Below are 24,533 nucleotides of genomic sequence, written 5' to 3' on the forward strand. Positions count from 1 at the left end.
TAAAGTGCCTTTTGTTTATTTTAACACAATTATTTAGGCTACATTTTCAAATTTAAATTAATTATAGGAGAGGAGCTCTACACATGTATGTACCCAGACCTGTGCAGAACTCACACCTGGGCAGGAGAATTAGAATTCTAGCCAGGCAGCATAAACGGGGTATTGCTTGGCTGGAACTGATATGGCAGCTCCCAGTGTTGCACTGAAATTTCGACACCAGCTTGAAAAACACAAGTGTATAATATGGCATTTTATATTTCCACACGTACATTCTTGGAAATGAAACAAAGTGAATACGTGAATCACCATAGGATGTTCTTGTCTATATCACATAGGGAAATGGCTCTAATTGCCAATTTGCAGTGAATACTGGCGTATCGTGTTCCCTACTCTTAATCCAAGACCTTCAAATGGTCTATTTATGTATAGTTTGTAGAATTGCAATGGCTAGTGACAGACCAGCGATTTGTACAGTGGCGCAGTAGACAAATTCAGAGTTGCATTATTTGGAGTACCTGAAAGAGAACTGATGTACCTAACCCATGATGCAAACTTGGTTTCAACAGGGGCAAGCAGAACTAAACATTCCTAGATATAACATTTTCAGGAGACACAGAGAAAGAAAAAAGGAGGAAGGATGCTCTTAGTTAAAAACATGATTACAGCCATAGAGAGAAAAGTTTTTGTTGATGGTGATGCTCAGACCTTCTATGTGTTGCTAAGAAATAAGGAATCTGTTACCATTTTGTGAGTACATTATAGACTACCAGACAATGGGAAAGGAATCAAGGATGATATTTATAAGCAATTTAGAGAGGTTTGCAGTAGTAAGAGAGTTGCAATTATGGGGAACTTCAACTATCCTAAAGTAGCTTGAGATAAGACAGTGGTTTCTGGTCCAGGATTGTTTCCATATTCCTTGTTGGGTGCGCAACAAAGAAGGATGCTGTATTAGATCTGATTCTGAGTAACAAAGCAGGACAAGTAAGTAGTGAGATGATGGGACAGTACTTGGGAAAGTCACGATCAAAACCTAATCAGGTTTACATTGAGCAAAGAGAGGAGTCAAAGGACCAGAAATTAGCAAATTTCTTTGTGGTGAATGGAAATGGATCCTACATTAATTGGTTGGAAAAATGGCAGATTAAACAGCGGACCTGTGGAAGATATTTAAATGTAAGTAGGGTAAGGTGTGGATTAAATACATTCCAACTCAGAGTAAAGGGGGTACATCAAAGGAAAAGTTCTATGAATAAAGAGAGAGGTTAGAAAGAAAGAATGTGCATTATAAAGTGCCTTATCATGACTTCAGGCTTTCCCAAAGACTTCACAGCCAATGGATTATTTTTGAAGTTGCTATTGTTGTGCAGGTAACGCAACAATCAATTTGCACACAGCAAAGTCCCACAAACACCAATTGAGATGAATTACCAGATCATCTATTTTTGGTTGTCTGCTTGAGCGAAGAATGTTGAGCATGACACCAGGAGAGCTTGTTGTTCTTCAAGTAACGTAATGGTAGCTTAACGTTTAGCTGATCAAGCAGACACGGCCTTGGTTTAACATCTCATTCAAAAGATGGCAGCTCCAACAGTGCAGCACCGAAGTGTCCAGTGTTCTGAAGTCCTAGAGAAAAATAGGGTTATTAAAAAAAGATGTGGTAAATATTGGGGGATAATACAGAAGGAAAGTGAGAAATATAAAATGTATTTAAGGGAGATTAGAAGATTAAGGGGTACAAGAGAAAACTGGTGGTCAGCATAAAGGAAAATAGCGACGACTTTTATAAGAATGTAAGAAGTAAAAGGATAGTCAAAGAAGGGGTGGGACCAAGTGGAGCAGAAAAACAGGGCATCTCTTGACTGACAGAATGGTAGAGATGTTTAAGTGTTTTGCACAGTTTTTACAGAGGAATATGGAAATAGGGCTGTAGGGAATCTTGAAGGTATGGAAAAGCATATTTGGACTTAAATTTTTCAAAACAACTCATGAACTAATAAGATTAATGTAACATGGAATGTTTTAACACACATGGCTATTGAGGCCAAGACCAGAACATCATTTAAAGTGTATTTGTGTAAGTATATTGGGGATCGGGCAGGAAAGTGGAGTTGAGGTCGAAGATCAGCCATGATCTGACTGAATAACGGAGCAGGCTCGAGGGGCCATATCTCCTGCTCCTATTTCTTACGTTCTTATGTAAGAAAAGGAAGAAAATAAAAGGACCACTGGGAAAAGACAAGGAAATTGGATTAGAAGAGATAGTTTCAACCTTCTGTGTTGCAATTACTATTATTGTAATCATTATATGGGATTTTCTGAGATAAATGTTTTTGTGCCTCAAGGCATCAGAAAAGGTTTAGCTTGCTGAATCTGACTAAAAGGCAGCACCAATGCTCCTCATGTCCAGAAATTAGATATCAGATAAGTTCTCCCTGTTTCATTCTCTGAATAGTGGCTCTCCCTTTCCAGGAGAGTCTAAATGATGCATAGGTGATCTCAATTTGCTTATCTTAAATTTAAATCCTTTTAAGTTTTTAGAATGAGCTTATTTTCTAATATCTGCAAAAAGTGAATTTCCTGTACGATTTGTGATTGGTATCAAGAATTACAGAGTGTATTGAACATAAACCATTTTAATTCACTGTCCTATAGATAAACTTCAAAGTCTGCTATCCTTTTTATATATAGTCATAGCTTTGCTTCGGTACAGAAGCACGGTTTAAGACAAATATTCACGAATTTTTTTTTAATGTGTTTTCTTGGTAATTTCTGTAGGAATTTCGAGCCTTTGAGCTGCTGCGCAGTGGGCTGGACAGATCAAAATATTTATTGGTGAAAGAAGCAAAGATCATTGCCATGACATGTACTCATGCTGCCTTAAAACGACATGACCTCGTAGAGCTGGGGTTCAAGGTACAAACCAATTCAGTCCTTTAAAGCAGTAATTCTTGGAAGAGGCTCAAGTATTTCAGAACAGCTTATCTCCCGATGCGTTGAAGCTTGGTTATGTTTCCAGTCTGATCCTTGCTTTGTACAAAGTAATTTGGTAATTAAAGAACCAAAGTGAAAACTCTTGCCCAAGTACACAATAGAGACCTGTAGTTTAGATTGGATTCAGTACAGTTATGAATCTGATTAAAACATTTTTTTAATCTTTTATTTTAAAAAATTTGACCTGCAATTACAATTTTTATTTAAACACAAAGCAAGTGATGCAGTGAAGAATATTGCCTTTTAATCTGTAATGATTTAATTTAAAATTTGCAGTGTCATGTTGTTGTAATATATACTACACATGCTAAACTAAATTTGGATTTGATTAGCAAAAGCAGTGGATCAGCCAGCAAGATTGATTTTGTGAATTAATTGTGGTTATTTTTCATCTTTTATAAGAAAGTATCCAAAAGATGACTTTTCAACTAATTAGCAGTTCTCATTCCCCCGGTTATGCGTAATATGCCAGGCTGGACAGAAGCCTAATCCTAAGCAGTATGGCCTCGGTCAGATGTATGAGAAGGAATCCTTTGGGCCCAGCTAGCCCGTGAAATTTCAGTCCTTGCAAGACCAACGTTCCGTACCATTAGTGCCACAATATCTGACCAACAATGATCTGAGTATTTTTTAAGAACCATGTAACTCCTGCCATTGTACCGTCTGAGTCCTTGGATTGTGAATTTACAGCACCAAATTCGGTACAATAGCAATCATTGTTGTTCTACTGCACATTAGGTCTGTATTTTAGACATGTAGCTATTGTGAATCTTCACTGCACCATTCTTAGTTCTAGACTAAGTGTTGTAAAATGACACAAACTTTTCCCATGTATATTGTTGTCATTTTGATGTACCTATAATGAAGAATATGGATAGCACTAAAAACTGATTTTAATTGTCAATTCTGACAAACTGTTATTTCTAAACTAAGAAACTAAACTTAACATTTCATGCTTCCAGGAAAGTATTCATGCTCAGGGCATTGAGCAGCACAGTGGGTTAGCACAGCGTCTTTTCATCTGGGACGTGGTTTGAATCAAGTTCAACAAGATGAAAGTGTCCTGTTCTGCTGGCTGTAAGGATACTATGTGAAATTAGTTTGGGCAATTTCATAGAATTATAAAAATTACAATGCAGAATGAGGCCATTTGGCCCATTGTGCCTTCACCAATGCTAACTCTTCAAGTGGAACTATTTACTCTAATCTGATTTCCCTGTCCTTTCTCAATATCATCTTATTCTTCCTTTTCACATTGTCCTATGTAAATGATGCATGGTCTTTATCTTAATAGACACTCATGTTAAAGCATTTTATGGTCTAATAACTCTCTGTGTGGGAAAAACATATTTTCTAATTTCCTTCTTCATTCTTCTAGTAATAATCTGCCCACTTTTTACCTTTCGCTAACCAGTGGAAACAATCTTTCATTATTTCTCCCCTCAAACCTTTAATTGTTTTAAAAATCTGTTAGATCACGAGATAGTTATGGATCAGGAAGGTGATTCACCCCATCTAAATTCATCCAAAGATCCTAAAGTCTTCCCATTGTAGCATCCAATTGTTTCTTGAATGCCTTCAGGGTTTTACATCTTTGATGTCTATTCCATATGTTGCTCACTGTGTGAAGAATTTCCTGATATCAGTCTAAAATTTATTTTTTACTAATTTCAACCTGTGTTCTCTTGTCTACTTTTGCAATTTAATTTAGGTATTCGGCATTTACTTTTCCTAATTCCTTTACTATCTTGTACACCTCTATAAGACCCCCTCTCAGATGCCACCTTTCTAGGCTAAAAAGCCCAAATTTCTCCAGTCTTTCTTCACAAAACAGACATTTGACACAAGGGATGAGCCTCATGGTTCTTCTCTGCACTGCCTCCAGCGCTTGAATATTTCCCTTGTGTGTCAGAGACAAGAACGGGGCAATGTATTCAAAGTTCATCCTCCCCAGAGTACTGTGCAGTCTGATTGCAAGTTCCTCTGACTTATTTCCGATCTTTTGGCTATTGAGTTTAACATTTTATTGACTTGTTGATTGCTGCTCTGCATTCGTTGGACATGTTTAGCATTGAGTCTACTAAGACTGCTGGGACTCTTTCAGCTTCATGATTTAGCTGTTTCTGCCTAATTTTTTGGTCCTATGTGCACTATGTTTTGCACATATCTACAGTAAATGTCACCTACCAATGTTCGCCCACAGAAATTTTATCCAATTCATCCCGTCATTTCTGAGCTCCCTTCTCCAATTCCAGTGCCCCACATAGTTTGGTTTCATCTGCAAATTTGACCACTTTGCATTGAATTCCTGAATCCAGGTCATTTATGTAAATTAGGAACAGTATTGGTCCCAACACCAAGCCCTGGGGCATCTCACTCTGTACTCCCCTCCCTCCTACACCTGGTAATGACTGCTGATTGTTTTCTGCCCTTTAGCCAGTTTCTTATCCAGTGTTTATCCTGAAACCCCACAGCTTTGAGTTTCACTAATAGCTTTTTGTGTGGATCTTTGTCAGATGCATTTTGGAAGTCAAGATAAACCATGTCATAAGGTTTTCCACAGTCCACTTGGGGTGTCAACCTCCTCAAAGAAATCGAAGAGGTTGGTCAGGTGGGATCTTCCTCTTCTGAATGCATGTTGATGACTGTTTACTAAGCTGCTCCTGTACAGATAATCCTGCAGTTTACTCCTGATGATGCATTCCATAATTTTATATGGAATGAAGGTGAGACCAATAAGTCTATAGTTGCCTGATTGTGTTTTGTTACCCATTTTGGATATGAGCACCAGATTGGCCTAGTCCCAATCTACAGGTGCCTCCCTGACACTGAGGTGTCCAGTAGCTACCTTATAATTACTGTCAGTGCCTAACAAAAAATCTCCTCCCTAGTCTCTTTCTATAGCCTGGGATAAATACCATATATTTCTAGTAATTTATTTGTTTAGAGCGCTTATAGCCTGTCACGGATATGCACACATTTATATTGAAGTCATTGATTTATCTACCCTTTAACCTTCTCTGTTGCAGTGCAAAAGACCCAATTTTTGGAGCCTTTCTTCATAGATTTTAACCTCTCATTACTGGTATCATTCCAATTAATCTGCAGTACTGCAAAGATGGCTGTAATATCCTTTTTACAATGGGACGCCCAGAACTGCATGCAATATCCAACTGGCCTAACCAATGTCTGTTACAAATGCAGCATTACTTGCTTGCTGTTTTATTCAACGCCCCAATATATAAAACTCAGAATCCAGTTTGCTTCATTATGGCCTTTTCAGCTTGCATTCCCATCTTTTAACCATCTATGTATCTGTATCCCTAGATCTTGCTGTTCCTTCACTTTGTTAAGAATCTTACCATTTAGGACATACTTCCTTTCACTTGTCTTTTTCCAAGAATGTAGCACTTCACATCTCTCTGCATTGAACTGAACTGCATTTGCCACCCGTCTGCCCACTCTGCAAACCTGTCTGTCCTCCTAATTTTTTTATTTTTTTCCTCACAGCTTGCCTTATTCCCTAATTTGGTATCATCAGCAAATTTCCAAATCCTTTATCTAAATGGAAAACAGAACTAGTTTTAATCCAGTTCTTGACTCCAAGCAGTATCCTTTCTCTAGTGTGTCAGTAAATTGACTCATTCCACACAAGGGGGAAACATCTCTTGACTGCAGTAGCGGTTGTTGTTTTAAAGTTAAGGCTCAGTCTCTGAGAAGTATACTTTCCTGAAATCATGAAATATGAAGTTTATTTTCTTAGTTGTGAAATTATATTTTGTCAGAAATTACATTTAAAATCAGATTTAAGGAATTAGTGCTATGCATTATTTTTATTCCTGGTACATTGAAATCACACACACAACGCCGTTGGGGCAGAATGGAGGAAGATTTTACTCTATTTCTGACTGTGCTATACTTGATCTGAGCATGCTTGATATTAACACTGGCTACCTGAATTGTGGCGTATTCCATCCCCTGGAGCAGACGTCTCTCGTTTTCATAGCACTTGCATTCACTAAAGCAAGTATACACAACCATTTAATCATTTTTGGGGAAATAAGATAGGTGTTTGACATCTGAAAATATTTTTTAAAACTCACATTTTCTTCTTTTGACAGTATGACAACATCCTGATGGAGGAAGCTGCACAGATTCTTGAGATTGAGACCTTTATTCCACTCCTACTACAGGTAATGTTTCTATTAGCAATAGACTGTCACCACATTAGAGGCTTGATTACTGGTAATGGTTTAGCTATGATCATGTGTTCTATCAGCCTTTAATTAACTTTTTTTTTCAAATTAGAACAAAGCAAAAAATGTACCTCATGCTGAAATTTTGCCTGTTCCTTAAATTCGATTTACTAATATGGGACTAAGATGTGAATCTGACTGTCACCCATGAATTTGCAATCATCAGGAGATTACAGTGAACTTCACAAGTGAAAATAAACTTATTTCAAGGGAGATATTAACTGTCCAATTTCTTATTGGCTTATTTTACATTAAATTAACTGAAAAAGGGACAACCGTTCAGCCTTTGTGAAGTAGTAATTGAAAGTGTGGAAAGTGCTTCCAATTTCTAGCAGCATTTTTGGGACCGGAAGTTGTTTATATATTGTCCATTCTCCATAGAACCCTGAAGATGGTTTCAGTAGACTGAAGCGTTGGATTATGATCGGTGATCACCACCAGCTTCCACCTGTCATTAAGAACATGGCCTTCCAAAAATACTCCAACATGGAGCAGTCCCTGTTTACGAGATTTGTTCGTTTGGGCGTTCCAACAGTGGATCTTGATGCCCAGGGCAGAGCAAGAGCAAGGTAAAGCAAAGAAAACTTAATCAAGAAAGAAAGAAAAGACTTGCATTTACATACCGCACTTCACAATTTCAGGACAGTGAGATAAATGGGCAGATAATCTCTCTCTTTGGTGGTTTTGGCCAGGACACACAGAACTGCCCCACTGTTCTTCAGGTAGTGCCACAGGATCTTTTACATCCATCTGAGAGGGCAGACAGGGCCTTGGTTTAATGTCTGATCTGAAAGACAGCACCTCCGACACTGCAGTACTTCCTCAGTACTGCACTGAAGTGTCAGCCTAGATTATGTGCTCAAGTCTCTATAATGGGGCTTGAACCCATGACTTCTGACTCTGAGACAATAGTGCTACCACTGAGCCACGGCTATTTAAGATTTTTGAAAAACAGGAAGCAACATTGAAAAGGAATTTGTTCATTCACAGGTGTCAATTAATTAAAATATGTGCGACGATTTTCTGACTTTTGCTCTACTTTATCTTCTGTTAAGTTTGTGCAACCTCTATAACTGGCGTTACAAGAAGTTAGGTAACCTACCTCATGTCCAGATCCTACCTGAGTTTTGTGCTGCCAATGCCGGTTTAGTGTACGACTTCCAACTTATCAACGTGGAGGATTTCAATGGAATTGGTGAATCAGAGCCCAATCCATACTTTTACCAGGTAAATCGTTGTCTTAATATCATTATAATTTCTATAATTAAGTCTATAAACTTAATTAACGCATATAAAGATTGATTATTTTACATCCTGATGATTTTTGTAGTAAAATCATTTTGGCATTCTTTTAAGTAGTAATCAAGAATTTAAAGAATATTTGAGTCGTCTTAAATTTTTTCATTTTCTTTGTATTTGTTGGGTTTTCTGTGTGTAAAATGCCTGCCTTTCTGAAACCCATACCTTGCTCAACCATTTGACAGAATCTTGCTGAGGCTGAATATGCAGTGGCCCTTTTTATGTATATGCGTTTACTGGGATACCCTGCAGAGAGAATTAGCATCTTGACAACATACAATGGCCAGAAGCATTTGATTCGTGATGTTATCAATCAGCGTTGTGGTGGTAATCCTCTTATAGGACGACCAAGTAAGGTAAGATTTCTCTTCAAATTTTGTTACACAGTTGATCTGATTTATAGCAGGATAGTAAAATATAATGACATTTTGCAAGTATTTTTTTAAAAATTGACTAGATGGAAACTATATAGCACAGTGTGAAAAGAGCTCCATTGAGTTACGTCGAAACTACAGCACAGAAACAGACTATTCAGCCCAACTGGTCTGTGCCGGCGTTTATGCTTCACACGAGCCTCCTCCCTCCCTACTTCATCCGACCCTATCAGGATACCCTTCTATTCCTTTCTCCCTCGTGCTTATCTAGCTTTCCTTTAAATGCATCTATGTTATTTGCCTCAACTACTCCTTGTGGTAGCACATTCCCATTCTCACCACTATTTGGGTAAAGAAGTTTCTCCTGAATTCCCTATTAGATTTATTAGTGACTATTTTATATTTGTGACCTCTAGTTTTGGATTCCTCCACAAGTGGAAAAATTTTCTCTACCCTATCAAATCCTATCATTATCTTAAAGACCTCTATCCGGTCATCCCTCAGCCTTCTCTTTTCTAGAGAATAGAGCCACAGCCTGTTTAGCCTTTCCTGATTTTAAAAAATCCCCTCAGTTCTGGTATCATCCTTGTCAATCGTTTTGTATCCTCTCCAATGCCTTTGCATCCTCTCTATAATATGGAGACCATAACTGTGCGCAATACTCCAAGGGCTCGATTGTCAAATGAAAGTCCGGAGTGGGTAAGGAACCCAGCTCCAACCCGCCAACCCCCGTCTCACACAAACACATCTGTGTGTGCGCGCGGGAATTCTGCAATCCAGAAGCCAGCGGAACGATATTTAAAGAAGCAAATGTACCTTATGGTACTTTATTTGTTGCATAGTAGGTAGTTGCAATGATTTTCAACTTACCTGGGCGGCTTTCCCACAGTTTCCAATTCACGCCTGATAAAACCAGACGTGAAGGGCCGAATCAGGCAAAAATAAACTAAATATATTAAATAAAATAACAATTCACAGTTTAAAAGATAAATAAATCTACCTTTCAAACGATTCACCTGCTCCGATGTCTCTTCTCCGATGTCATTCCCCCCCCCCACCGATGTCTCCCCTCCGATGTCTCACCCGCCCCGACGATGTTTTCCCCCCCTCCCCCCAATCTTTTGTGCCCCCCCCACCACCACCACTCTCTGTTCCAGTGCCTGATGACGTCTCTTTCTCACTCTTTTCTCCACCCCCTCCCCCCCCACCTTGGCGTTGCAGCTCCTGTCGGAACCCTTTTAAAAATTGAGCCCCAAGTGTGGTCTAATCAAGGTTCTGTACAAATTTAACACAACTTATTTGCTTTTCAATTCTATCCCTCTAGAAATGAACCCTAGTGCTTGATTTGCCTTTTTTAATGACCTTATTAACCAGCGCCGCTACTTTTAGTGATTTGTCTATCTGTACTCCTAGATCCCTTTGCTCTTCTATCCTGTTTAGGCTCTTCTATCCTGTTTAGACTCTTATTATCCAAGCTGTATGTAGCCTTCTTATTCTTCCTACCAAAATGCACCACCTCACACTTATATTGAAATTCATTTGCCAATTACATGTCCTCTTGCATTTTGGCACTTTCTTCCTTTGTATTAACTACACCCCCCAATTTGGTGTCGACTGCAAATTTTGAAATTGCACTTCCGATTCCCGAATCCAAATTGTTAATGTAAATTGTGAACAACAATGTTCCCAGCACCGATCCCTGTGGAACACACTTCCCATCTTTTGCCAGTCTGAGTAGCTACCCTTAACCCCTACTCTCTCTTTTCTGTTTTGTAGCCAGCTTGCTATCTATTACGCTGCCTGTCCCCTGACTCCAGTTGCTCCAACCTAAGCCATGAGTCTATTTTGCAGTACCAACTTTCCCTTCTAAAATCTGTGTTGACTATTCTTCATTATATTTTCGATCTCTAGATGTCTTTCTATTATATCTTTGAGTAAAGATTCCATTATCTTCCCTACCACCCACCTTAAGCTAACTGGTCTATAGTTCTCTGGACTTGTTCTATCTCCTTTTTTAAATTTAGGAATAAGATTAGCTGTCCGCCAGTGCTCTGGCACTTTTCCCTTTTCTAGTGAATTATTATACATATGTAATATATGGGTATATATGCACATGGGTCCAATTTCCCTTTGCTGCTGAATTCTCAATTTCAACCACACCTTATCACCAGGCTATCCTGAAGCATCTCTTGGTGCCTCGCTAAGAATGGCACTGGAAGAGGCCTGGTAAGAGCTGTGCAAAGGAAGGGAGAATTTTTTTTTTAAAGCATTTAATAAAGGTAACTTGTCCTCCCCAAACTCATTTCAGCAAATTCAGACCAAATTTGTTGTCATTTAAAACCATACAATATTGCAGGTTATGCAACACGTAAACATGGAATGAGCAACGACCACTCGTCTCATTAACGCTATTCCTTTCAATGGATCATGTGGATTTTGTTCTGTCATAGTTTTACTAATGTGATCCAGAGCTGTCATGCTGCAAAGAGTATTTCATTATCTGTGCATATACTTATTTCAGTAACCAACTTTCATAAGAGTTTGTTTCACATACCTACTATACTGTCAAGGGATACTAAACCTTGTGTACGTTAAAGGTACTATGTGCAATCCAAATTGAGGGCCTTTCAGTCACCGTGGAAATTGTTTTTTCCTCAATCTTGCTCCGTTCCCACCAAGTTTCCTATTTTTTTCTTCTTCTAGGTGACCACAGTAGACAGATTCCAGGGACAACAGAATGATTATATTATCCTCTCTTTAGTACGAACTAAAGCTGTTGGACATCTCAGGTATGGTGTGTGGCAGGATTTTTGATCACTAATTAGCTACAAGATGAGACGACTGAATGACAGCGTCACAAGACTCATATAAATGTTTACAAATAAAATAGTTGAAGCATCACGTCATTAGAATCTTGGAAATCTTTCAGTGGATTTACTTTAAATCCTTCATTTCTTTGTCATATATATCCTACATAGTCTTTATCAGTGGTACAGGGTCTGACTGATTTTCTTTTATATCAATTTTCAAAAATGCTTTTCATAGCATAAAGACAGCTCCTGATTTCATTAAAATCAGCAGGACAATATTCCTGCTGTTGTGTTAAAAGAAATTAGATATTTTTTTTCACTATTTTGAAAAATGTATTTTAAATAATTGATGAAAATACAGTAGAAATGGACTGAAGTAATAGAACTTGTTGGGATCTTCAGTTGTTTTTAAAAGTCATTTTTAGAAAATAGAAAAAAGTGTAAATGCTAGAAATCTGAAATGGAAACAAAAAATGATGGCAATGTCAACCTATCTTTTTCTTTCAGCTGCTGACCTGTTCTGTATTTTCAGCATTTTAAATTTTTTTTTATATATATATAATCTGTTTTTGCGTTGTTTCAAATAAATGGAAACTTCCTTTCCTACAATAGTTAATCTTCCCTTCACTCAACGGTTGTAATTCTCTTGGCAAAACAGTAGTGCCCAGGATGTTTGTGTCTGCCAGTAATCTATGTAGATCAGTGGAGACTAAATTTATTTATAACAGATGTTTATCTATAGTAGTAGGACAGTACTTTAGTAGAAGTTATAAAACTGTACGAAAACATGTCTTCTTAACACATCTCTGTTAAAGGGTCCTGGGTCATTTCTATATGAAACACTTGGGACCCTAGGTATAATTCACAAACATCTGATTGACTTTGGCACCTAAAAATTGAAAGTTGCCAAGTCTAAATAATAAGACTGGTGTGAGAAACAGGAGCTACATATTGTTATGCTCAATTAAAAATAAACCAGCTGTACTCTTTTTATAGGTTATTTGTGCTGTGAAAGATGTAGCTATTGACTGATATTTAAAATAAAAACAGTGTCTCTGTTTATTTTAATTTTCATTTGTTTTAACAAAATTTAAATGTCTCGAGCATCTCTAGAAATGCAGGCAAAATTAAATGGACCTTCTAGCATCTTTCATGTTATTGAGGGATTGGGGAACCTGCCAAAGTAGTAGCAGTTTGTCACAAACTTTCTCATTACTATGTTGCCATGCTTGGAAAAATTGGTGCAGTTTTAATGTCATTCTTCCACTTGACTAGAAAATCTCGTCACCTTAAATTTGGGGAAAAAAAATTTACAATTTTAAAAAGCCACCAACAACCCATAACCAATCTTCCCTTTCTTTACAAAGCCTTGGAACGTCTCATCATTTCACAATTATGCTCCCACCATGCCCTCCAATCGAAACTCTCCAATCAAACTTTTACCTTGCTGACTGGACAGAGACTGCAATGGTCAAAGTCGCCAGTGATATCCTGTGTGATTGTGACACCGCCTCCCCCCCGCCCCCCCCCCAGCATGCTCTGCCTTCTCATCCCCCCCATCTCCCTCCCAGCTGTCCACTGACTCCAACCTCGCCGAATCTCTCCTCCACATTCTCCTCTGTGGCACTGTTCACGTGTGGTTCCACTTTTACCTGTTGCTTTGTTGGCACTACATCACCTCTAACAGCTTCTTACTCATCCCCTCCCATGCTCGCCATAGCAACTTCTACCGTTTCCCTGACCATCTCAGTGACATCATTACAACATGAGGTTAGCTTTCACATGTAAATCAGTGACGGTCAGCTCTACCTCTCCACCTCCTCTGTTAATCCCAAAGTCTTTTCCACTCTCTCCAACTGCCGATCTGACACACTAAGACCTAAATGAGCCAAAATTCCTCCAGCTAGATGTTGGCAAAACCAAATTCCCCTCTTCGGCTCCCACTAACACTGACATGTCTCAGGGCTCAACTTCATCAACCTCCTCAGCTGTCAACTCAGAAGACGTCCAGAGGTGCAGATTCTTGGTGTACTCCTCAACTCCAAGTTCCAATTTCACCTCGCACCTGATCGATTATGAAAACCACTTTCTTTCACCTCAGAACCATTGCCTGCCTCTGGCCTATGCTTCCCCCTGCCACTGAAACGCAGATCCACACCCTTGAGGCTCTTCAATGCTCTCCTTGCTAATCTTCCCACTTCCATTCTCCACAAACTACGACTCATGCAGAATGCCATGGCCCATGTTCTCAACCTCACTAAGCCCCATATCCCGATCCTTGCCAACTCCCATGGCTCCTAATGCCACCAGAGAACTGACTTTAAGATCCCTTTTTGTGCATTCAGGTCTCTCCATAACCTCACTGTTCTCTACCTCCCTGATCTCTTCAAGGTATATATCCGTTTGTCGACCCCTCCTGTCCTCCGGTGCCAGACTATTACTTGTTTCCAGCTCCATTGTCAGTAGCCAATCTTTCAGTCATTATACTGCTACCCTCTGGAACTCCCTCTCTCAACAACTCCACTTTGCCGCCGCCCTCCCTGCTTTCAGAAGCTTTCCAAGGACCCCTACCTTCAACTGCGTTTTTGTCCTTCCTAATCCTTTTCCCTTCTCCCTCATGTTTGGTGACTACTTGTCCATTTTCCTGTGAAGCACTCTGAGACATCTCGACATGTGAGGAGCTCTATAGAAATGTAAATTACCATAAGTTGCATTAGTTTTATTTTGGTTAGATCAAGTGGTCTTACCCTCAGGATTCATGTAATTTCGGGAGGGGGGGTTGCATCAGTGATCTTCATGAGGGAAATGTATCTGAAGATACCAGTCTGGCATGGCTAGCATCAACTGTTTTTCATGGGAGCCTTGATGTTGATTACTACATAATAGAAAGATCTAGTAACTCATGCAGTCTATTGCTTTTTTTGACAATGTTGAATCAGCAATGTGATCCTGTTTGAATGCAGGAAGCATAGTAAATGAAAATAGAAACTCAATTCCAATGAGAACACATATTGTCTAGTTTAAAAGAAAAATTAAATTGTAAAACACGATGTACTACAATGTATAAATCCTTCTGTGACTCAGATAACTGGTAGTTGAGCTAGTGAATGATGAGCCTTGCTGTATGGCCATTAGATATCAGTTTGTAATTTTAGATTTATTTATGGATAAACTGGTGTCAGTCAGCATTGAGCTCAGATGATTCTTGCTGCAATGACATAATTATTAGTTGCAATTTTTTTAAATTTTAGACTAAATTTTTTGTACAACAGTAAGCCTTTTGAAGTAACAAGGATATTAATCATTGTCTTCCTTTTTATCCAGAGATGTTCGGCGATTAGTTGTTGCCATGTCAAGAGCCAGGCTTGGGCTGTACATCTTTGCAAGAGTATCACTGTTCCAGAACTGCTTTGAGCTTACTCCAGCCTTTAATCAGCTGACTGCTCGACCACTCCAGCTACACATTGTGCCCTCTGAGTACCTCCCGACTGACAGAAGGGTAACTTTTTTTTAAATGAAGAACTACATTCCTTTGCGATTTGGCTTGCAGCAGTTATTTTGCAATTGTTCTGTTATAACCGTTGGTATCGGTTTTTTTTCAGAATGGCAATGTCCCAACCCACTTAGTGCGAGTTATCAAAAACATGCCGGAGATGGCAAACTTTGTTTACAATATGTACATGCACATGATTCAGAGTATGCACCAATACAGAAAGGTAAGGAACTGCTTTTTTATTTCCCCCTCAGCACTGTAAAGTTCGAGATTCTGTGTTTTTAAAGTTAAAAGTCTGCATTTTAGGAGAGGAGTAGACTCTCAACTAGCTAGGTGATGAGAGCTTCAGGTCAGGAGATTAGTGGAAATGAGTTATAAAACAAATACAAAACTAATTTGCCTGTTCATTTTTTTGTACATCTGTCTTTCTCAAATATGTGCATACATGTTCAAAATCCTGCTGTTACAAGTTTTAATAACTTTTTAAGATGTATGTATCATTCCATTTTTTGGTTACTCAATTATATCTGAAATAGGTATTCCTCCATTACATTCCTGACATATAGTAAATATTATTAATACAGAGGCAGCACTATATAGGGTTTTCAAGCCTACAGGGGTTTAGTGCCTATGAAATAATTAACAGTAGATCTATATTTGTGTGGTTTATGTATAACAATAACAGCCTCAAGTATGTTGGCCTGTTGAATAGAGGCTAAGCTTTTCTAGTTAAGCCATTGGTACTCCTAGCTCCTTGTGTAAAAATTAAAACCGTATCCATGTGAGCGATGGAAAAAGCATACGAAACCTTCATTACTAACAAATAGAACAGGGAATACGTGTGTTAACATATTTTACTCGTCAAATAGTTTTCACTGCAATGCAACCTCAGGACCTGCATACCCTACCATATGTTAATTCTTCATTGTCAGGTGTTAATTAATAAGCATTGAGTAAGTCCATATTTTAAATGTATAAAGATCTTGCAACTTAGCAATGATCTTATTTAGTTTTATTATTATGAGGAATCGAATTGTGCAGCCATGTGTTTTGTACACACAGTGGTACTGATCTCTGATGCTTTTTCCTAAAAGTCAGGGTCTGGACCTAGGGTCGAATATTGAAGAGCAGTGCCATTTATCTGTGAAATACAATTCACCTTTTATTTTACAATTTACCTCCCTGTAAAGGAAGAGGAATTGTATTAAACTTGGCAAAATGTCCATATATAAATAAATAAATAAATAAAAAAGTCTTTCTATACTGATAATTTCTCCTGGTGCCTCAACAAGGCTTTTCAATACAATTTGCATATATTTGAGTTTGTGATATTTTTGGCCTTGCGATATTTGCTTTAACAAGTGACAGATTATCAAACTTGCCTTGTTTATTCTGCAAATGTAGAAATGGAAATAGTGGAAAATAATTGTAATAGAAAATGCAAGCTTAACTTTTCAGATACTGACTAAGTGTAGAAGCACAATATGTGCTGATTTGTGATTGATTCAAGGGGGCAGACTGGCTTTAGTTTTTCCTTTCCTTTCTCACCCAGTCATCTCTGTTTTCGGGAGCTCTTAAGATGCCATTTTCTGATCTGGGAATATATTTGTACGGGACCGGCAGATTTGAAAAGTCAGTGCTCTGTAGTGAATATGGGACTATAGGGTGAAAGTTGGGATGTCCTGATAACTGTGACATTGCCAAATATGGAGATTGCTGGTTGTCACATCAGCTGTTACATCTTGTTATGTTTCCACAGATGCTTCAGGGTTTTTTTTATATTAACAGAACCATTGTGTCAGTGCAGTGCACCCATCAACAGTTGTCATATTAGTCAAAATATCACTAAATATCATTCTTTAAATTTCTCTCTGCAGCAGTTACTTCCACCACCAGTCCCCAAGTCAATAAAAGAGCCAGTTCCGGTTCCAGTTCCAGACATCGAGAATGTAGAAGAAACTGAAGCGTCAATTCCTGAGAATAAGGATGAAGAGGCAACAAAGGAGGAACATAAACAAATGCCTGAACATCCTGGCAGGGACAGTGATAGTGAGGGCAGTGGAGCTGAAGAAGACAAAGGAAGCTAATGTTTCTTTGTTCCAAAAATCACATTTGTAGCCTGAAAGAAAAGTTTCCAATGCCAGTGAATGAACATGAAAGTTGGACATTCCATTGTACAAGTGTCCAGATTATTTACGTAGAACACTGGCCAGTATTCACAATTGTTGTCCTGTGGGTTGCAGGAAATAGTTTCATTTGTAATTATGAGGTTGAACAATCTATTTTGTATTCTCAAAAGCATTTTAATAAATTCTTGTAAAAATGTTTCTTAACTGTGATTGTCTATATTTTATCAAACTAAAATAATTAATTTTTCAGACCTACATGCCAAATTTCATCAACTGCAGGATTCTCATATTTGCAAAACTATGTTTGCAAGAGACGGGAATTAAATCTGGAGTGAGTTAAACTTCAGAATAAAAAGGCATGTACTTCTGGAGTGATTCTAAATTCAAGTAAATAATTTGTCTTTTCTCTTTATTGCTGTCTGATCTACTGTGTATTTCCAGAATTTCCTTTTATTTCATAAGAGTGTAACTTTACATATACAGCTGTGAAACCAATAGCTGCAGTATCCGCTCCAGCGAGGCAGCACTTTGTTTAAACAGTTGCTGCAATTGGATTTCCCACACCCAGGGTAGAGCGTTATTCTTGCTTGCAGGCTTGCACGGAGCTTTGCTTCCAGACGTTAAGTTTTAAATGTCTCGAGAGCATAGGTAGGAGCATCCGCACTTTCGATACATTTAAATCTGTTCCAGGTAAGTTTAAAAAGTGCCCAGAAGAGGGTCTTACACTGTTCCCTTCTGGAGTCGAGAATTATACTGCAATTTTCAAGTCCTTTTCACAGTAATGTTGACATTTTGGTATAAACACGCCCTCACTTTATTCCAATTCAAGTAGTGCAGCCAGAAAGAAATAATACATGAAAGTAATTTCCAGGGCTTCCCTGATAGTCTAGTAATTAAAGGCAATGTCCAGTGTAGGACAAAGCCATACAAACCAGAAGGTCCCCAATTTGATTCCTGGCCTGTACTGAGTTAGCTGATATCAGCCAAGGGAGCAACTGAGGTACTAAAGTTGGCTTTGGTGCTCCTGAGCTAGCGAGGGGAAAAGTTAGCCCAAGTTCCTGCTCCTGTGACCCCCTTCTGAATTGTGTGTGGGCGTACAAATGCCGATTTTATGAATGTGCTCTCGGGGGAGCCTTGCCCATCGGTAGCATATGTCAGGAAATCGCAAGTGCATTCCCCACAGTTTTCCATCCATTAATCAGGAGCCTGCTAACATTCACTGTCTGGTCTCATACATGAAGAATGGCTGCTTGGAAGAGGCACTGGAGGGCTGCTGGACTCTGAAACCACTGCATCAGTTGGTGCCTTGAGCAGCAGAGGGTAGGGGAAAAAAAGTGCGAGATGTACATAGTTTTTTTTAAAAAGCAATGTTCGTGGACACTTCTGTGTGATTTTATAACTGCTACATTATTCTTTATGCCACACATACTTTAGGTAAATTAGTGAAGCTAACTTTGAAAAGCACTAGACTATTCATTCCTCCATTAAAACTGGTTCCTGGTTGCTATCTTCAGTTATTTTTTGCTTTACTGCATGGAAAGCCTTTTTCTCATGCATGGTACTTTCTTTGGTACATAATTCCATTTATTTCATTTTGATCATTTTAAGTTTAACTTTGGTGCATGTAAGCAGTCAAATACTGAAAAAATGGAGAGGAAGCCTTGGTAATGACCTCCACAGCTTCTACCTAGGGTCTAAATGCAAGGCAGATATCTTTTGATGCCTCAATTTAAAAAAGCACACAGGTGAAAGATTTCCCTCTTCCCCCATATCTGCAGGGCATTCCAATCAATGTCCCAGAGCAGAAGGAGAGTTTTCTAACTCTGTGTCATTCAGTCCCCTCTATTTCTTGACATTGGTCTTCATTCATGGAGAACATCCTACACGTAGCCAAGCTGACCAGTCGAACCAAAATCTTAGTCCAAAGGATTAATATCTGAATATACCTCGTTTCCTGCAGCTGGTGCAAAAGTCCTGAAAAGTAAACTTCAAAATTAAAAATAAGTTCTGTTGGCCCACTTTACCATTCTTTATACTTAAATGATTGTAAACTGCTGATGTGATAGCTTATTTTCCAATCCTTAGAAACAATTGCATGGCAGCAGGAGGACAATGAGTAGCATTCCATGCACATGTTTGAAACATAAGAAATAGGAGCAGGAGTAGGTCATACGGCCCCTCGAGCCTGCTCCGCCATTCAATAAGATCAGGGCTGATCTTCGACCTCAACTCCACTTTCCCACCCGATCCCCATTTCCCCTGATTCCCCTAGAGTCCAAAAAACTATCTCTCAGTCTTGAATATACTCGTGATGCGGAGATACCGGTGAGTCACCTGACGAAGGAGGAAAGCTCCGAAAGCTTGTGATTTCAAATAAAGCTATTGGACTATAACCTGGTGTTGTAAGACTCCTTGCATTTGAATATACTCAACAACTGAGCATCCACAGCCCCCCTCGGGTAGGAAATTCCAAAGATTCACAATCCCCTGAGTGAAGAAATTCCTCCTTATCTACGTCTCAGTCTCAGTCTTGAAAATGTGACAGACGTACTGTAGTCCGGTCGAGTCCCATTCAAGGCGTGCAGAGAAATTCCTAGGCGAAATAGAAATACTGAATAACTTTTCTCATCATTGAATATATAGTTATCAGATATTTGCCTGTACAAATGTTGGTTCTGTTGTTGCTGCCTTTGGATATATGAGGTAAACAATCTGTTGAACTTAATTGTGTTTTTTCAACTTCGTAATGCAAGCAACCATTTATTTTTTTCACAGCCTCCATTGCCTGTCTGATTTGCCATGCCATGAGTCAATGCATTTCTCTGTGTTTTGCTCTCATCTGGTAATTCTGTCGCAACAGCTGTAACTTCCTTTGAGTGCTTTCTTTTAAGAATTTTGCTCTCAAACTTCTGCTTTCACCATTCTGTTTTGTTAAATGTCTACACACTCAACAATTCTTGCATCTTTTTGGATATGTATTTCTGCAAATGGATTTGCAGCCACCCTAAAATTGCAGTACAAGCACACTCTTAAATATAGTAATGGGGCCTGAAATTTCGGCAATGGCAGGTTTGGCGGTGAACAACGCTAATTGGACTCTTAAGCTCACCATTAACATCGCACTATACTTGCACCACAAATTGCCGGAACATCAATCTGATAACGGCGAGGCGATGACAATGAATCAGGGACCTCGTGGACAGCTGCCCAATGACTCATGTCACAGACTAACCACGTGGCACTAGAAAAAGCTGAAAACAGATTGAAGTGTGGCACTGAGGTGAGTGACCTGCAACTTCTGAAAAGACCTTGGCCCAGAGTTTCCGCTAGATTGTGCTAGCTTTTTCAGCGCAATCCGGCCGAATCAGTGCAAAACATCGCGGAATTTCGATTTATGCTGGGCGTAATATTTTTTTAATCGGGCTGAAACTAGCCCCACCCACAAAACTGGGCATCCTCCCTCCCCCACTCCAAACAATGAGGATGGTGAGTTTCTGCCGATTGCGCCAGCCTGCGCCCGTTTTAGGTGGGTTTTAAAATTAATCAAGTTTTCTTCGGTGCAAAGGCACTAATAGGCACGATTTAAATGTTTTTAAATATTAAAAAATATTAATTTATTACAAAACTCTTTAGTGTATGCCATGAAAGTAGTAAATGCTTCAGTATAGTTTTTTTTTAATCATTTTCCGTGATTTTAAATTAGATTACTTACAGGCAGAGGTCTGGACACCTTTATTAAAAATGCACATTTTTAGTGATAAACCCATTTTTAGCTGTATTAATAAAACTGCACCAGGTTACCACTCTTAAATACATCAATGAATATTTTTGATTGCAAAAATAAATGATTACGCTATGTTAAGCTGCGGAATTGCGCTGATTCATGGCATATTTTACGTTTGTGATTATGTTTATGCATTTTAGCGTAAACTGGGCACAACTTGGCGTAAAATGCACCAGCGCAATTTTCAGGTGAAATTTGCGCCCAAATGCTGATTGCGCCCAAAGCGCAAACTCCAGGCCCTTAAATAAACTTTAAAAAGTTACTAACGTTTTGAAAAACCTTTGTAAAATGCAGTAAAAAGTAATTAACAGTATTTTGCATATACACTTTTCCACAGAAATGTCTCAGGACGAAAACAAAAAAAGAGTGAGTACTTTTGGAGGTGAGGACCTGCAGGCCCTCTTGGACGAAATGGAGTAGAGGTAAGAGCGGCTGCTGTGGACCGTGAGGGCTCCTTGCAAAATAAGACGGGTGGCGGAGACCCTGACCACGACGTTGGCCGTCCCACAAACAGGTGACCAAAGTAGGAAGAATTACAATGACCTGACCTGACCCGGCAAGATAAGCACTTTCAGCGCCTCAATTCTGAACTATCAATTAAAAGTACAAAAGTTGTCTGCTTTTTCTGAAACAATAGACCACAATTGTCCTTCTTTCAGTGCTTGTAGAGAGGGGGAAAGATTTGCTGGTTTACTGTTTGTTCAAGGCAGAATCCAAAGGCAAGTAAGTCATAAAAGTCAGTTGCCATCAGAAACAGTCTTATCACAGTGGCCAGTTGATGGATTTGACAGTTTCTTTTCTGCTGAAGAGAAGATTCCAATGCCTGGAAAGAAGCCTCTCAAACCAAGCAACCCAAGTAATGTTCTCTCTGTTTTCTCCGCGCAGGGCAAGTTTGTGCATAACGCACAGGTGCGGGCACAGTTCGGAGGTGGGATCCCCTTCCCTAAGCAGCTGACTTCACATGAAGACAGGGCCCTGCAGTTGCAAAGGTACCATGGTGCGGCAAATGTATACAGTCCTACAGCTGACACCCGTGTCCTCCCTTTCAGCGCCACCCACTACAGCGATGGTCCTCAGTCATGAGGGACATGCTGCTGACAAGCAGGAAGGCAGCAGTTCCCAGGGCCACCTTCCATCTCCAGGCTTTGTGCCAGATGCGCAAGCCTTGCAGGACCCAGCTGCTGAGGATCGCCCTCCAATGATGCAACCCTATCACAGGAGTCACAGCACACCTACTTCCCATGTCCTCTTGGAGCAACATCCGGAACCCAATTCCGAACTCCTTGATCCCGACCGACATGAGACGTAGAGGCTGTGCCCTGGCCACAAGGGTTTGTGCGTGGGGAGGGGCAAGACACCGGTGCACGAGGGAATAGGGTGTCCCTCTCATGCAGAGTCCACCTCTTCCTGCTCAGCCTTGCCCTCAGCGGTCCTTCAGGCATTCTTCAGACTACAGTTGTAAATAGTTTCAAAAGTTTTCACAGTTGTTCCTGTTGTTGATGGTGCCATTGTAATATTCTTGTTGCTGTTGTTTATTATTCTTGATGTTGCTGTTATTTAATAACTTTATTAGAAGTTGTTTGAAACTTTTTGCTTTTTTGAAATAGTTTAATTCTGTTGAACAAATTTACATTTAAAATTGTTGATACAGGAGAAATTTTGCACTACTTATAAAACTAACCATTACTTTTCATTTGACTACCTTAATAGTGTTACCTCTGCTGCTTAGGTCATAGGCAGTGCTGTAGATGTTCATTGTAGAATGTTTGCTTACCACTGTTAACAAAGTCCTGTAACTTAAAAATATTTGCACTGTTTATAAAAATATGCACTACTTTTTTATTGATTCTTCCTGATGAGAGTTTACAGTTTTTTTTTGTTCTCATCTGCACTTACATTGACGTTGTTTGTTGACTCTTAGTTTTTGCACTGTTGCATTGAATAAAAGTTTCAATGTTTAAGTTTCAATCTTGCTTGTCCTTCTTTATGTTCGTGCCACCACAGGGAATCATTCCACGGAGATATTGTGGACTTCCTGCTCCACCCTTCTTCCACTAGTGGAACTCCAGGGGTGGGAGGAGGGTGGGGTGGGGGGGGGTGGTTGGTGAGGACTGGGGTGATTATCATTGTCCGAACACCTGAGTCACCAGCTGCTCTCTGGTTACCCAGGGTGCCTTCCTTCTGGGGTCCAGGGACATCCAGTTTGGGATCCTCCAGTTCCACGGGCATCTCATCTGCCAAGTTAAGGGTCAGCCCTTCCTGCAGGGAAAAATGGTGTAGTGCACAGCAGACCACTAGAATCTTTGCCACTTTGCATGGGGACTATTGTAGAAGGCATAAAAAGCATGTTTTAAGCACCCTGATTGTACTCTCCACCACTTGTGTGCACTTGTTTCCTGTGATGATTTGGTGATGTGGAAGGGTGTCGTCGTCTATGGCTTCAGTGGGTGAGCTCTGTCCCCTACTTGGTTGTTAGCCATGGATCAGCAGTAGCACTCTCACTTCTGAGTCAGACGGTTGTGGTTTCAAGCCCCACTCCAGAGACTTGAGCATTAAATCTAGGCTGACACTTCAATGCAGTACTGAGGAAGTGCTGCACTGTTGGAGGTGCCATCTTTCAGATGAGACATTAAACCGAGGCCCCGTCTGCCCTCTCAAGTGGACGTAAAAGTTCCCATAGCACTATTCAAAGAAGAGCAGTGGAGTCCTCCTGTGTGACCCAGCCAATATTTATCCCTCAACCATATTCACTGAAAAAACAGGTTATCCAATCTTTATCTCATTGCTGTTTGTGAGATTTTGTTGTGCACAAATTAGATGCCACATTTCCTACATTAAAAACAGTGATAACACTTCAAAAGTCCTTCAATGTCTGTAAAGCATCTTGGGATGTCCTGAGATTGTGAAAGGTGCCACAGAAATGAGAGTCTGTTTTTCTTTTTTGTCCCTCCCTGCTGAACAAGAAGTGAATGTTGGAGTGGTGAAGGACAAAGACATCATGAGTGCTTCCCCGATAGGAACAGGAATAGGGCATTCAGCCCCTCGAGCCTGTTCCGCTATTGAATGAGATCATGACTGATCTATGACCTAACTCCATATCCCTTAATATATTTGGTTAACAAAAATCTATCAATCTCAGATATAAAATGAACAATTGAACTAGCATCAACTGCTGTTTGCGGAAGAGAGTTCCAAACTTCTACCATCCTTTGTGTGTAGAAGTGTTTCCTAACTTCACTCCTGAAAGTCCTGGCTCTAATTTTTAGGCTCTGTCCTCTAGTCCTAGACTCCCCAACCAGCGGAAATAGTTTCTCTCTATCTACCCTATCAGTTCCCCTTAATATCGAAAATTTTGATCAAATCACCCCATAATCTTCTAAATTCCAGGGAATAC

The 24,533-nt window shown here is 39.6% G+C and overlaps 1 protein-coding gene and 2 long non-coding RNA genes across 3 annotated transcripts in view; 2 read left to right on the forward strand and 1 right to left on the reverse strand.

The window, feature by feature from the left end:
* Positions 1 to 17,553, forward strand: part of aqr (aquarius intron-binding spliceosomal factor) — a 77,230-nt gene extending 59,677 nt beyond the window's left edge. Inside the window, exons 28-36 of the mRNA XM_067991382.1 lie at positions 2,779 to 2,916; positions 7,116 to 7,187; positions 7,632 to 7,819; positions 8,306 to 8,477; positions 8,735 to 8,905; positions 11,627 to 11,712; positions 15,058 to 15,232; positions 15,336 to 15,449; positions 17,104 to 17,553. Coding sequence (XP_067847483.1) covers positions 2,779 to 2,916; positions 7,116 to 7,187; positions 7,632 to 7,819; positions 8,306 to 8,477; positions 8,735 to 8,905; positions 11,627 to 11,712; positions 15,058 to 15,232; positions 15,336 to 15,449; positions 17,104 to 17,313 — 1,326 coding nt within the window. The 3' untranslated portion in view covers positions 17,314 to 17,553. The remainder of the gene's footprint in view (positions 1 to 2,778; positions 2,917 to 7,115; positions 7,188 to 7,631; positions 7,820 to 8,305; positions 8,478 to 8,734; positions 8,906 to 11,626; positions 11,713 to 15,057; positions 15,233 to 15,335; positions 15,450 to 17,103) is intronic.
* The window catches only part of LOC137326373 (uncharacterized), a 27,419-nt gene continuing 2,886 nt past the window's right edge, over positions 1 to 24,533 (reverse strand). Inside the window, exons 2-3 of the long non-coding RNA XR_010964188.1 lie at positions 19,750 to 19,948; positions 1 to 1,626 (exon numbers count right to left, since the gene is read on the reverse strand). This is a non-coding gene — a long non-coding RNA (uncharacterized lncRNA). The remainder of the gene's footprint in view (positions 1,627 to 19,749; positions 19,949 to 24,533) is intronic.
* On the forward strand, positions 20,603 to 22,676 carry LOC137326118 (uncharacterized). The gene is made up of 3 exons (XR_010964110.1): positions 20,603 to 20,635; positions 21,477 to 21,653; positions 22,025 to 22,676. It is a non-coding gene; the product is annotated as an uncharacterized lncRNA (long non-coding RNA).

Source organism: Heptranchias perlo, chromosome 10, assembly GCF_035084215.1.
Source record: "Heptranchias perlo isolate sHepPer1 chromosome 10, sHepPer1.hap1, whole genome shotgun sequence".
Classification (NCBI taxonomy): Eukaryota; Metazoa; Chordata; class Chondrichthyes; order Hexanchiformes; family Hexanchidae; genus Heptranchias; species Heptranchias perlo.